The sequence below is a fragment of the Asterias rubens genome, chromosome 1, assembly GCF_902459465.1.
Source record: "Asterias rubens chromosome 1, eAstRub1.3, whole genome shotgun sequence".
In the NCBI taxonomy this organism is placed as follows: domain Eukaryota; kingdom Metazoa; phylum Echinodermata; class Asteroidea; order Forcipulatida; family Asteriidae; genus Asterias; species Asterias rubens.
This window is the reverse complement of record NC_047062.1, coordinates 23,783,741-23,798,603: the sequence shown is the minus strand read 5'-3', so window position 1 is coordinate 23,798,603 and position 14,863 is coordinate 23,783,741. Positions and strand designations below refer to the sequence as shown.

Sequence of the window (14,863 nt, the reverse complement as noted above, 5' to 3'; positions counted from 1 at the left end):
ACATGTACATGTATACAGTTAACCCTCTTACTGTTTGACCATTCGGTACCATCCACTGTGGTTCATAATGATAAGTAAACTAAGCCAGCCCACAGTTGGGGCCTTTCACTCACTGTGTACAGCACAGAGGAAGAGTCACATATAGGGCTAGCTTGCAGTGTGATAGTTTATGGGCCAAAGGATCTATACAGTACACAGAAAGTTCTGTGCACAGTTGTGCCATTAAGTCCGGGTTTAAAACCACATTATATCTTTGCATTATTTTCAACTGGCTTATGGAAGCTACAGTTTGGCATTTGACAAACTGCATGCTGCAGAACTTGGCCCGGCAAATCATAAACTATGGTCAATCATAAACTATGGTCAATCATAAATTATGGCCAATCATAAACTGTGACACATGGACATTTTACTCTGTGTCAACTGCTCAACAAGCTTTGCTGAAATGGGTTTATTTATTTTTACAGGGTGTGGTCTTTAGTCTGTACATAAACCCCTTTTGTCTTGGGTCTTTGTTTGTTTGTTTACTTGTTTGTCTGTTTGTCTGTCTGTCTGTCTGTCTGTCTGTCTGTCTGTCTGTCTGTCTGTCTGTCTGTCTGTCTGTCTGTCTGTTTGTTTGTTTGTTTCTTTGTTGTTGTTGGTTGTTTTTTTTTGGGGGGGGGGGTTTGTGTTGGGTTTTTTTTGTTTTAAAGGGGGAGGGCCTATGGGTGTCTTTTCTTGTTTCGTGTAGGGGAGGTTAGGGGGTGGCGGCAGCAAAAGGTTTAGGTTAAAGAGGGGCGCCAAGGTCAAATGACGTTTTGTGATGCACCAATTTTCCAATAGATAGAATCATCATGAAAGTGGGGAAAACTACAAGTCTCTAACCTCGCGTTAAATCAATAACAAATATCATTGTATATGACGTCATCGCATACCTGCGAAAACAAATAAGTCTGTAAATTTCAAAGAGGAAACTTTGCACCACTCAAATGTTGACCTTTGCTATTGGTATTTTGATTAAATATCATCTAAATTTAACATTAATCTGAAAACTCTTTTTGTAGAAAAATGTACAAACCATATTAATTGCAATGTAATGTCGTAAAACTCGTTGGGGGATTTCAACAAAAGTTGCGCTTGCATTTTAAACTATTTTAATGTAAGATCGGAGGCTTTTAATTTCTTCCCGTTTTCAGTGGGACTATATCTACTGGTAAATTGGCTGCATCACATAATACAATTATACCTTTTGATTCGCTCTTTTTTGCAATTGAAATAAAGAGTGTTTAATAGTATTTTGCATATAGTATGCAAACCAAATAGGCATTTAGCCTACATACAATATAATTTATCCATTATTTTCAAGGAAAAGATGTTATATACATGTACTGTCTGAAAAATAAAATATAAAGAAACAGACTTTATTTTACTTCAGGCGAGATTAATTTAAACAGAAAAAAACTTCCAGTATGACATGGAATTAATATCTGACAAAAGTTAAACCCCAAAGCGTCTAAAAGTCACTCGGTCCCTTTCCCTTGTTGTTTATTATTTAAATACAAATAACACAAGTATATTGGGGGGTTTACTATTAAATAACAGAAGTGTTTACGGGAGGAGGGGTGCATCATTTTTCCTCTCCTTTAAAAAAAAAAAAGTTGTGGCGTGTACAATACGTTATATAAAAGTTTCAGACATCCGGAAAACACTGATCGTAGGCTGTCAACTGGTACAAATTGATTTAACCGTCTTGCTAGATCGTTTTTTTTTAAATTGAGGCAATGCATAGACATTGTGCCCTATATTATATAAGCGGTACGCGCGGAACGCAGTAGGCCTATGTTCTTTATGGAAACTATTGTAAAGAAATAAGACGGAGCAAAGTCTTGGCCTTTTCCCTCACACCTTCACAACTAAAAAGGGGGAAAGGGAAAACACTCCCCTGAAAGTTATTTGGGGTACTGCCCCCCCCCCCCCAAAAAAAACCATTTTTTATAATCATTTCGATTAACAGAGTGAGCTTATATGCGTTTCGGTGTCCCTCCCCACTTCCCCGCCCCTGGGGTTTGCTTAAAGGGCCCCGCTGCGCCGAGCCTTGCGTTCTCGATCTTTATTATAAATAGTGTTATATAATTGTGGGGGAGTAAATAAAGGCTAAATTATTATACTTCACAAGAAAGTCGTCATCAAAGTATGAATGGGAGGGATGTGTTGCGATACGCCTTTGGAAAATTATGGAAAATTATGGAATTCAAATCTCAATAATGTTATCTCAAATTTCAATGACTAAGCATTGCAATACATATCGACGCCTCGGGATCTAGGCTTGTTACACCGTGTGGCGCATTCGAGCAACAACGACACAATGCCAAACTGCACATAACATTATTCACAGTCTGGTTGATCAATCGAATGAAACCATTGGTAAATATGATCTTTGCCCTTGACTCTATATCAGTAGGCTTCGAGTTCTAGTAACACACGGGCCTTTCAAGGTCAGCTACCTGTAGGGAGAGAGAGGCATTGTAAACAATAATATCTCGTGACACGAGTACCGTGGTACGTCATAGTTTCGTTTTAGCACGTATGCCCGCTAACTGCATTTTTCCCCAAGCCAGAAGTATGTACCCAACATTTTAAAGGGGAGTGGCAGGTGGAGTGTAAATACCGCATTACGCAATACCTGGAGTCCTATCGGTAATCAGCTGGACAATAAATAAACCCTGTACGTGGTTGTAAGGACACCGGACACAACTGACTACACACTATTACAAGGATTCCTATAAAGACAGTGTGTTCCGTAAGTACAACATGTTTAGTCCGCCATTTTGTATTCAGTGTGTTTATATTAATGCAATTTGTTCCGTGTGTACATGCTAGGTTTTCATTCAGACTTGCGCAGGGTGTAAAGACGTGACTGGCTAGTTTTACCATGGTGGAAGGAAAGGAAATTAACCAACAGTAGGCCTACTACGACTAACGTACATTTGTACAGTATAGCTAACCGAATTGCCCTACATATAAAACTCAAAGGTGACGAAGGGGTGGTGGTATTTTATTGGTGAGAATGGATATGTATTTTAAAAACATGTAGCCACCATGTCATTGTCAGTAGAGTGTCGTCTCACTCTCCAGAAAGGCGTAGAGAACGGGGAAATGTACGTCAAAGGGAATGACAAGTAGGCCCTATGCCGTGCTGGTAGGCCTAGTGTACGAATGTCTTGTGTATTATTAGGTAGCGTTACAGCAGAGTCGCCAAAAGCTTCAAGAGTTGCAATACTTCACTTTCCAATAATCACACCAAATCACATGTGACAGTGACTTGGAGGGGGCGTGTGCAAGTTAGGGGGTGTAATAATAATAATAATAATGATAACATGTATTGAACCTTACCCTCCCCTACCCCAAAACTTGACTCCACAAATTGGCGTGCGTGTTACTTCACGACGTAAAAGGGAACCATGCAATTTACAGGCATATTTGTGTAAGCTTTTCCTAGACCATGCCTAGACCAACTCGAACTCCGTGTCCTTTAATAAGGGGCCCATATTTCGTCACTGAACGTAGCTTCATTCACACACGTTCATTTGATTTGACATCAAAATAAAAACAGATTGAAACATGCTAAACTTAACGATATTAACGAGTATCAATTAATGATAATTTATTTAATGATTTTGTTTAGTGTGACCAATCATTAATCACCACTTTAAGGTTGGGGCTTGCGTGATCTTGAGTTTGTTTTTATTATCTCTGATAACAACCACTTCGATCACTAATGGATGACCGGTACAAAAAAGAAATGTTGTTTATCGTAGTTTTACATCAATGACTTCAAGCAGAAATTATGAGGTTGTCAAATCTTTCGCTATAGGCCTAACTAGATAATATGATACCCTTGTATTTAAGTGCATCACGTGACATTTGCAGGTTTATACTTTTCGTATAGTTGACCCCACGAACAGGCCCACCGATTATTTATATACTTTTGTTTCAAAGGTATCACGTGGCATTTGCTGGTTTATACTTTTCGGATTGATGACCTCACCCCACACATTAACTTTTGTTTTAAAGATTTTTTTTCCTCAATTGCAGAAAACAGCGATCATCATGTCAACAGTAATTGCATCAAACCCAGTAAGTGACACCAGTTTTAAATTTGACAGTTGAGCAGATTCTTCAAAAGAATATGGCTAACATTTTTTGTATAAGTTTTTATTTGTAATTATTAATTGCATTAAACCAGTCACTCTCTTAAAAAAACATCTTGAATCATTACAAGCCTGTGAAAACGGTAGATATAGGTCATATGGTTTTAAATGATTGGCAAGTGTGTCTGATTTGAATAATCTCTAAAATATTATGCGGAAAATAAGTTTATTTTTCACAAGTTAGTTTTATTATATACAACTACGTTTTTTTAAGGATTAACACAATCTATCGGTTCCAAAAGAAGGTAAACATTGCTTTTAAGTAAACCACAACAACTTTGTATCTAATGTGCTATTTTGTTGTTGCAGATGATTCCGTACTCGGGGGTTATCCCTGGTAAGATGTGCCCGGGGAAAACGCTCTTTATCCAGGGCTACGTGGAGCCTCATGCTTCAAGGTAAAAATATCACTTCAACATTCAATCAAATTATGTACTTCGGTCAGGGTTGGAATTAATCTTAAATGCTTTACTAATAATAAGTTCTATATCGGGAAACTATACGAGCAGAGTACTGACCAAACCGTCAGCAAGCACATTGGCTCTTTTCAGAGCAAACACTCGCACACAAGAGAATGGATACATGATTGTGTACCCGCAAGTTTACTATAGGCCTATTTATTTGTACTTAATCTATTTCTTAAATACACTGGAGATAATAATGAAAGAAATAACACCCTTGTCACACGAAGTTGTGTGCTTTCAGATACTTGATTTCGAGACCTCAAAATCTAAGGTCTCGAAATCAAGTTCGTGGAAAATTACTTCATCTCGAAAACCACGTTACTTCATCAAAGGGAGCCGTGTCTCACAATGTTTTTTTAATATCAACAGCTCCCCATTACTCTTTACCAAGTAAGGTTTTATGCCAATAACTATTTTGACTAATTACCAATACTGTCCACTGCCTTTTAATACTTGCCATACCATGCTAAGTTTAACGCACTTCCTTGATTCATGTTTTGGCCTATACATTGTTTGAATTTAATAATGACGTACTTAGTAAGAAGTAATGATAGCTATTGTAACAGTTATTCTACATTAACCAGGTGTTTCAGCACTAGCGCGATGGATTTCTCTGTTAAAAAAATAATGAGCAATAAATCCATTATTATTATTAAATCCATTAGTTATGTTGATTTGCAAGGCTTTTGTCGCCGTTGTAAATGCACCTTTTAGGCCTACGGGAATCAAGTGTAAATTTTACACTATTTCTTTAACTGGGAAACGCATAACATTACCGTTTATGTGGACGGTCCCTGTAAACTTTACGGCACGCTTGTTGTCTGGTATAATATATCACCGTAAAATACCTTTTACAGTACAGCCATGGACAGCATTTTTTGATCAGGCACCGATAACTCACTCATTATTGACACATTGGCGTCATAAATTTCACTGGGTGTAACTGAATGAGTTTCTTATCTTTCCGTGACCTGTAGACTGATCTGTCATCGAAAAATTAACATAAGACTGAATGGGGTTTATTCAAAAGAGGGCGCTGTCCTTTTGCACTGTTCGCCGTAATTGTGTTCTTGTATATCTAGCAAAAATTTAAAAAAAAACGCCTGATGTCCCCATACTCATTGTTCTCAAATGCGGCAGTGTTTAAAGGGAAAGTTCGTCAACATCAATCTTTAGATTAGCGGCAATACAATTTTACTATTAATAAGAAGTGCTAGAAGTTCGGCTTTCGATGACATAGGCATTAGAAACATTTCACATCGAAGTAGGTTGGTTATGGAAAAATAAATAAGTTTTTACCTCAAAAAAATTGAATCCACTTCGGAACTTTGGCGATATCTCAATATCGCTTTCACCTTTTGAAACGAATTTTTAAAGAAAAAAACAACCTTGTTGGAAAACAGACGCCTGCCGCACAGACTCCCAAAAAGTTGGAAATACCTTCAGAGGAAGTCGTTTCTCTTAAAGGCAGTGTTGGTAATTACTCAAAATAATTATTAGCATAAAACCTTACTTGGTAACGAGTAATGGGGAGAGGTTGATAGTGTAAAACATTGTGAGCAACGGCTCCCTCTGAAGTACTGTAGTTTTCGAGAAAGAAGTAATTTTCCACGAATTTGATTTCTAGACCTCAGATTTAGAATTTGAGGTCTCGAAATCAAGCATCTGAAAGCACACAACTTCGTGTGACAAGGGTGTTTTTTCTTTCATTATTATCTCGCAACGCCGACGACCGATTGAGCTCAAATTTTCACAGGTTTGTTATTTTATGCATATGTTGAGATACACCAACTGTGAAGATTGACAATTACCAATAGTGTCCAGTGTTATTAACAGCTCTCCAATGCTTGTTCAAGTCGGTTTTTATGCCAAAGTGTCCACTGCACCGTTAAAGGAAAATGTTTCTGTCCGTCATTTTAGATTCACCGTGAATCTGACCTGTGGTCTGAACCAGGCCCCAATGGATGACATCGCCCTGGCTTTCAGCCCATCCTACCAGCAAGGTTTGGTCGTTGTCAACCACTTAAAGAAACAGGTCTGGGGCCAGCCTCTGCAAGTCCAGAACGTTATTCAGAAGGGGCAGAACTTTGAGATGATCATTCTGTGTGAGGCTCATCAGTTTAAGGTGATGGTGTGAGAAGTTTATTTTGTGCATTGTGTGCAGTTTGTTTGATATATATGTTATTATCAAAACAATGAACCACGACCGTATAAACGATTTCGTTATGCAACTTATTACACATTTTGTTATAAACTGTGCATTGAGACAATTAATAAACAATACAGAAATGTACTTCTGTGCATTTGGAGCGGGTGGAGTTGTGTGGTCACCCTCACCCCCCCCCCCCCGCCCCTTAATTTTTTATTTATTTATAATAATTATTATTATTATTAACAAGAAGCAACAACAAGAACAAGCAATAAAAAAAGGTGTCAATATTTTGCATTTTACATTCTTTACTAGGCTCAAACGCACATTTTGTTAGTAAGAACAGTCCCTCTTCGTTTAAAATTCTGAATCATCTGCTTAATATTAAGAGGGTTATCTTACAAAACGGTGACACCTTTTGCAGAGAATTTGACAACGTTTATCACAGGGGGGTATCGTTTTATTCCATTCATAATTTCAGAATCAAATATGATAAGGCGAAGTGGCAACAACAACACAACTTTTGATTTCTTCTTCTTTTCAGATCGCAGTGAACGGAGTGCATTTTATCAGCTCTCCTCACTACATCAAAAAGCTCCCCCGTATCTCACATATCATGATTAATGGTGAGCTGCGTGTGTATAACATACGCATGGAAGGACCGGCTGCTCCCGCTGCTGCGATGCCACCACAGCCCGGATTCGCTGTAAGTATAACACCGTCTGGTTAAAAAGGGTTTTGATACCTTTTGTAATGATCAATTGTTTGGTCATGAAACGAATCCCTACTCACTGAGAATGAAGATGTATGCAGATTTATCTGAGAAGTTTTAGCTTCATTAGATGTCATGTTTTTGAGAAAAAAAGAAGAAAAAAAAACAGAGCAATTTCTTCGCTGTAATTATCCACGTACAACTGCAAAGCAAAGGATTTGTGTTTTGGAAACATTTGATTGGTTATCCTATAAATGCAGATTGTAAACATTAAAACGTAACATGTGATCATTAAATTTCAAAAGGTGTGCGTGGTCGCGTTATTGACATATCGCCGAAAACCAGTAGCGATGTTCACGCTGGAAGAATAATCTGTAATGTTAAAGCCACTGTACACGTTTGGTAATGGTGTATTCCATCATAGCCATAAAATAACAAGTCTGTGAAAATTTGGGCTCCTCTGGTCATCGAAGTTGCGAGAAAATGATGAAAGAAGAAACATCCTTGTAATGGACGAGTTTGAATGTGTGCTTTCAGATAGAAATAAAAGACTTCTAGCTAGAAGTCTTTTATTATTTTAGTGAGAAATTACCTCTTTCTCAAAAACTACGTTACTTCAGAGGGGGTCGTTTCCCACAATGTTTTATACTATCAACAGCTCTCCAATGCTCATTACCAAGTCAGTTTTTAAGTTAATATTTGTTTAATACACAATCTGAAAAGCCTTACTGACAGTGACGCTTCTCAGATATCTTTTTTACAGGCCCTCATTACTTCAAAGTAAAATGTTCTTCATATGCTTTATACTATCGAACGCTTATGTAGACTTCAAACCAAAAGTGGTTATAGCCATTAATCTTTTAGAGTGATAACCAATACCTTCTCTTTGTACAGTGACACCCTATACTGTGTAGCTGACGGCACATCACAATCACTAATAAATTCTATTTTTACATGTTTATAATTCTCCTGTGTCGATGTTTTACAATCGATTTGCAAGAATAATGTTTGCAATAATAGCCTACAAACTAAAAAAGAAATGAGATTCAAACACAAAGAAACTGTTGCTGTAACTGTTTCTAAGTGAATTTCCCTCTCTGTTTGTCTCTACAGTATCCACCAACTGGACCTCAGTATCCCCCTGCGCAGCCGCAGCCGCACTATCCTCCTGCGCAGCCGCAGTACCCTCCTGCGCAGCCGCAGTACCCAAGCCAACCGCAGCCAGTCAACAATCCGGTAATTATTAACTCTAAAATAATTTTATTTTTCTCGAGAAGACAACTCCGAGAAGGTTAAAATTAGCAAACGAATAAAAACACCCAGTAGGATCCCCCCCCCTCTCAAAAAAGTTTAATGTGAGCATACCAATCGTTTTTATTCATTTTCTATAAACTTTTTTTGTTTCCAATAAATAATCTTCAAACAATAATAATCAAATTTCCTGGCTGAATATTTACAACTAGTAAGACCAACGGATTGGACACCTTGCATATTACGCCACAAGCTCAAATACCATGTGAAAATCTCTTTTGAGTCGTGTTGGTTCTGGAAAAAATAGTGGTTGACAAATAAAAGTTTCGATCAGTATGCTCTGATCGTCTTCAATAGTTTTCAACATTAAAGACACTGGACACTTTTGGTAATTGTCAAAGACCAGTCTTCTCACTTGGTGTATCTCAAGATATGCATAATAATAACAAACCTGTGAAAATTTGAGCTCAATTGGTCGTCAAAGTTGCGAGATAACTATGAAAGAAAAAAATACACCTTTGTCACACGATGTTGTGTGCTTTCAGATGCTTGATTTCGAGACCTCAAAATCTAATTATGAGGTTTCGAGATCAATTTCGTGGAAAATTACTTCTTTCTCGAAAACTACGTTACTTCAAAGGGAGCCGTTTCTCACCATGTTTTATACTATCAATAGCTCCCCATTAACTCATTACCAAATAAGGTTTTTTGCTAATAATTTTTTTGAGTAATTACCAATAGTGTCCACTGCCTTTTCAAACCGCTGAGAATGAAAGTCACTGTTTTTGTTTTTGGCGTAGTTTTTCTGTTGAGACATTTTGTAGTTGCCCTGCCACTAAAGCTATCATTGTCCTTTATGTTTCTGTTTCTAGCCAGTGCCTTACTTAGCCATGATCCCAGGCGGTATGAAAGACGGCAAGATTATTGTGGTCAAAGTCACAGTCAAACCAAATCCACTGACAAGGTTAGTAAAAGTACATGTACATGTTTTTAAACTTGCACTGTGGATATTATAAGAATGTATACTGTGTACTTTCCCGAGTACTGTGAAAAAGATCGCAGGTCTCGAAATCAAATTCGTGGAAAATTACTTTTCTCGAAAACTACGTTACTTCAATGGGAGCTGTTTCTCTCAATGTTTTATACTCGGGTGGGATTCGAATCCACGACCTTTGCATATATAGAGAAGTGTCTTACCAACTAGACCACCGAGATTTTCCGGTAGCTAGAGGCAGTTCGATTCCTGTATTTTAGCAGTGGTTACCGCAAATATTTAGTAGATGGTAAAATTTGCATCGGGGATAAAGAATATAATATTTTTGTTTATCCGTTCCCCGGTGTGTGCTAGCACTTTACCCTCAATACTTTCTCGAGTTCTGTGGGGGTGGGGGTGTATAAGTAGATGACGTCACTCGCCGCAAACACAGGATTTGGGAGTTGATTTTTATATTAAAGGCAGTGTATACTTTCGGTTATTGTCAAAGACCAGTATCCTCACTTGATGTGGAACATATATGCATAAATACAATCAAATACTAGGGCAATTTGGGCTCAATCAATTTGTCATCGAAGGTGCAAGCAAATTAAAACACCCTTCTTGCATAATTGTGTGCTTTCAGATGCCTTTCTCAGGTTTACATTTTGCGATGAAAGAATACCTCTTTCTCTAAGCTACATTACTTCAATGTGTGTCGTTTCTAATAATGTTTTGTAAGATCAATAGATCTCTGGTGCTATTTACGAAGTAAGTTTTTATGGTCACTTATTAACTTGTTATCAAAAGTAAACACTTGCTGTTATGAAATATATTACAAATTACCGTGGAAGTCCCCCTTTTGGAGGTGCGATTAGGCAATTAGTCTGGTTAAAGTTCAGGACTTCCCTTCCACGAAATGATATGCAACTATGCAAATGGAAGGGTTAAATTTAAACTTTAAAATGAGAAAAATTGCAAAATTATTGTTGTTACATGTTCAGGGTCCTCGTTCGGAGATGTCAGGCACGTCTGGTTTTGATAAGAAATCCAAGAAATGCTTTCCACGGAATGTTTTGCACAAACACTCGAGATTACATAACAAAGTGAAAGAGTCACATTAAAACTTCAATACAAATTACGTTAAATAAACAAAAATAAAAAAACATGTCAGCTTTGAACTTGTGTACACACTGCTAATTACGGAAGTGATAACCCTTGGTGCTATGGAATTGGTTGTATAGCTAAAGGTCCGGACGTGCGAAGACTCTTCAAAGTGGTGGCTTGCCATCGAATTGTTACTCTCATGAAACTAGATTTATCTCAAAAACTTACCATATAGGCCTAGCCATCAGCGCCTTTTGTCGCTTTATACATTTCTTATGATTAATGTTGAACCTTCTTGTAATAGTTTGTTTAAAGACACTGGACACTATTGGTAATTGTCAATGACCAGTCTTTTTAAATTGGTGTATCTCAACATATGCATAAAATAACGAAGCTGTGAAAATTCGAAGTTGCAAGATAATAATAAAATAAAAACATCCCTTGTCACACGAAGTTGTGTGCTGTTAGATGCTTGATTTCGAGATCTCAAAACTGGAAAATTACTTCTTTCTCGAAAGCTACGTTACTTCAGAGGGAGCCGTTTCTCACAATGTTTTACACTATCAACAGTTCCCTATTACTCGTTTCCAAGTAAGGTTTTATGCCATAATTATTTTGAGTAAGAACCAATAGTGTCCTCATTTAAGATCGGCCCCAGTGTCGGTTGTGTTTTTATCTTTACCTATAATATGTAATACATTCGACCCTTCCTTTTTGATAATGTATTTTGTGTATCCTGTTTTAACTCTTAGATTTCATGTAAATTTGCAATGCGGTATGTCAACCAACCCCAGAAGTGACGTGGCACTGCAGTTTAACCCTCGTTTCCGTGAGCAGTACATCAACTTGAACACACTGCGCAACACAAGATGGGACGGAAATGAAATCAAACACCGCGGACACTTCCCCTTCCATCCAAATGGAACTTATGAAGTAAGCATTAGATATTTATATGTACTTGTATTTATTGACCATATATATAGCCTATAGGCCTATAATATGCATGTACATAGTTAATAAAATACATACATCAATAAAATAAATAAAAACGTCTTTGGAAAGACAGTTAAAACAAACATTACAAATTATATAATTTGTGATATGATATCATGGGTAATGAAGTTTATCATTCAGCCAATATTTTTAAAAGGAAAGCTCATTTGATTTGATTTGAATTGGTTGAACATTCAATTCAATATAGCATTTAAACCACCCTGAACAGTACATAACAGAATACAGTAGAGGCTTATCCCAGTAAGCCAAGGCTTATTGTTGTGGAGTGCCTTTAGAGGAAAAAAAGAAAACAGAAATACTAGTCAATTAATGAAATAACTAACTTTGATAATTAATTATTACAAGTCAAATGATCTGACAAGGAAGATGAGATAAGTTATGACTATAAAAAAAAAACGTAAAACTGCTGGGGCTGCAACTCCGCAGAATACACCAAAGGAAACATCGCTTCAAAAGGTCGAATCGCGAAATCTTTAACAATTATTATGAAAAACAGATTATTAACAAACGGCAAATACAAAGTCAAATACAAGACTGCAAGTCAACCCCTTTAATGTGACCGGTAATCGTTTCTCATGATGTTTTGTCTTGTCTTCGTTCCAGATCATGTTCCTGTGTACCAAGCAAATGTTCAAGGTAGCTTTGAATGGCAGTCACCTACTGGAATACCAGCACCGTTTGCCGTTTCAGAACATCAGTGCATTGGGCATAGAAGGAGATGTGAGAATTACACAAATCACGTTCAACTGAAACTCGTTTGGTTATCTGTGACTCCAGGGTGGGCCTGTGGTAGATTTCACAAAGATTTAGGACTGGTCCTAGCTCAGGACTAGTCCTTTTAGATATTAACAACTTAAGGCTAGTCATAAGTTAGGTCAAGTATCTCGTCCTAACTCGAGATAAGACTAGTCTTAACTCTTTGTAAAATCCACCCCTGGTGGCATAGCCTTTGTAAGGGTATAAGGGTATGTGGGGAAACTTTTCACCGACCTTTCTCCCGACATCTCTGACTTCTATGTTTACGTAGTAATTGCCACAGGCATGATATTCTTACTATACTGTAGTCTGATTTCAAATTTATTTTTTCTTAGAAAAATCTGTGAATAAATAGTGTGAAAATGTCTACTAGAGCCTATACACACCATGTGTAAATAAAGATCAGCCCTTCTAATCGATAAAATAATTTTTTTTCTTTTTTAAATATTCTAATCCTATTTTTATTTCTTTTGTCAACCAATGGGAATACCAATTTCCCTACTCCTACAAAAAGGACCCCCCCAACGCACACCCACAACTGTCAACCGGTTCGAAGATTTTTCTTCTTTCTCGTTTTTTTTCCCTCAGTTGTTTAAAACGTACCTTGTTCACAAATGTTTTAAATCAAAGACGTAATCTGTTTAGTTTATCTCGTAACTCTGTTGTTAAAAAATTATGGGACGCGCTCAAACGCTCATCTCAATTAATATTTTGTTATGGCACTGTGGACAACATGGCGACCACTTGACTTTGTATTGTATTGCATCCTGTACATTACACTTGCAAAGGAATAATGACTATGAACGGCCAAGTCACACGAGGCAATTTACAGGCAACCAGTTCCAGGCAATCTCCAGGAAGAGAAGGCATTCACAATTAAATGTTCACATATTTCTCCTGGGGATCGTATAAGACACTGGACACCATTGGTGTTTGTCAAAGACCAGTTTTGGTGTATCTCAACCCATGCATAAATTAACAAACCTGTGAAAATTTGAGCTCAATCGGTCGTCGAAGTTGCGAGATAATAATGAAATAAGAAAAAAAAAACCTTGTCTCGAAATCAAATTCGTGGAAAAATACTTCTTTCTCAAAAACTATGTTACTTCAGAGGGAGCCGTTTTTCACAATGTTTTATACTAACAACAGCTCTCCAATGCTTGTTACCAAGTAAGTTTTTATGCTAACCATTATTTTGAGTAATTACCAATAGTGATGTCCAATGACATTTTCTGACTCAAGTGGCTAACAAAGTGGTCATGAAGCATGCACTGCAGTTGGTTGCCTCCAAGTTGCCTAAGAATGTAACTATAAATAGTCGGCATTCATTAAAATATATGAAGCCAAACCGAGGCTTGCAGTAGAAATGTTAATAGTCTGGTCCCTTTCCAAATATGGCATTATGCGATACTTGTTTGAATTGGGTACATAGCCCATAGATGATAAGGGTCCATTGTTTTAGCACTCGGTCAACACCATTCATCCCGCGCCGTTGACTGTGAGGAACCGTACGGCGTGTCTTTGTTTCTCAACATTTGAATAGCCGAAAAGTAAGGCCCAGTTTTAAGTTGTTTTTACAAAATATAATTTTTAAAACTGTTTATGGCCATTTTGGCAAGTTGTCTATCTCTGCTAAGCATTATTATATATTTGTTTCATGGTTGGCCAATGGTAGAAATTCCGCCAGCTTAACTTTATGCAAAAACTTATACTATTATCTGCATAATTACGTAGGCTTGTAGTGTGCATATAAAATAGTCAGAAACAGCTTAAGTTTTATGAATGATATAAAACCATTCCGTACTACACAGTTTTGATCACGATCCCTTTATTACTCTATACATCGTGGAATGTTTGTTTATAATAAAATGTTGTTCAATTGAGATGCATATCTCTGTATTTGATGCAGTTTCGCAATGTTACTTGTGCTTGGAAATGTAACATTTGTGATTCATAACCAAAGCTCTGAATGTGCGAGGTTTCGGTTTTGAGGCGCAGTGTGGCAGAGAATCTAATTCAAATAATTTCATAAATTTTATCGGTACTCTTTTGTCGTAGTCTCATGCTAAGACGGTATTTTATGTTTTACAGTGTTATCGAAAATCTATATTATTCTCAATCTGCATCGCTCATTTCGTTGTATGGTGCAACTCCCGCGTGTATTCAAACGTTGGGACCCGTTAAAGTTCGCAAATGTTTTTCCCTTTCAAACCGTGCACATTTGGGATCCAGGGTTTGGAAACAAAG

General features: G+C 37.3%; 1 protein-coding gene across 2 annotated transcripts; it reads left to right on the top strand.

Moving 5' to 3' along the window:
* The first annotated feature begins 2,340 nt into the window (after positions 1 to 2,340).
* Positions 2,341 to 12,970, top strand: LOC117307205 (galectin-8-like). Of its 2 annotated transcripts, none has more exons than XM_033791888.1 (9): positions 2,341 to 2,779; positions 4,075 to 4,116; positions 4,500 to 4,588; positions 6,575 to 6,779; positions 7,348 to 7,509; positions 8,629 to 8,751; positions 9,639 to 9,730; positions 11,599 to 11,779; positions 12,464 to 12,970. In XM_033791888.1, exons 2-9 carry the CDS (start codon positions 4,090 to 4,092, stop codon positions 12,608 to 12,610), a joined length of 1,026 nt encoding a protein of 341 aa, XP_033647779.1. In that variant the 5' UTR covers positions 2,341 to 2,779; positions 4,075 to 4,089; the 3' UTR covers positions 12,611 to 12,970. The 2 variants fall into 2 exon arrangements, with proteins under 2 accessions (XP_033647779.1, XP_033647788.1); XM_033791897.1 differs by lacking the exon at positions 2,341 to 2,779 and adding an exon at positions 2,895 to 3,040.
* Positions 12,971 to 14,863: the final 1,893 nt, after the last annotated feature.

Coding starts and splice junctions, on each gene's coding strand:
- LOC117307205 (XM_033791888.1), top strand. CDS start 4,090: ATGTCAACAGTAATTGCATCAAACCCA. Junction 6,780..7,347: donor GTGAGGCTCATCAGTTTAAG/GTGATGGTGTGA, acceptor TCTTCTTTTCAG/ATCGCAGTGAACGGAGTGCA. Junction 11,780..12,463: donor ATCCAAATGGAACTTATGAA/GTAAGCATTAGA, acceptor TCTTCGTTCCAG/ATCATGTTCCTGTGTACCAA.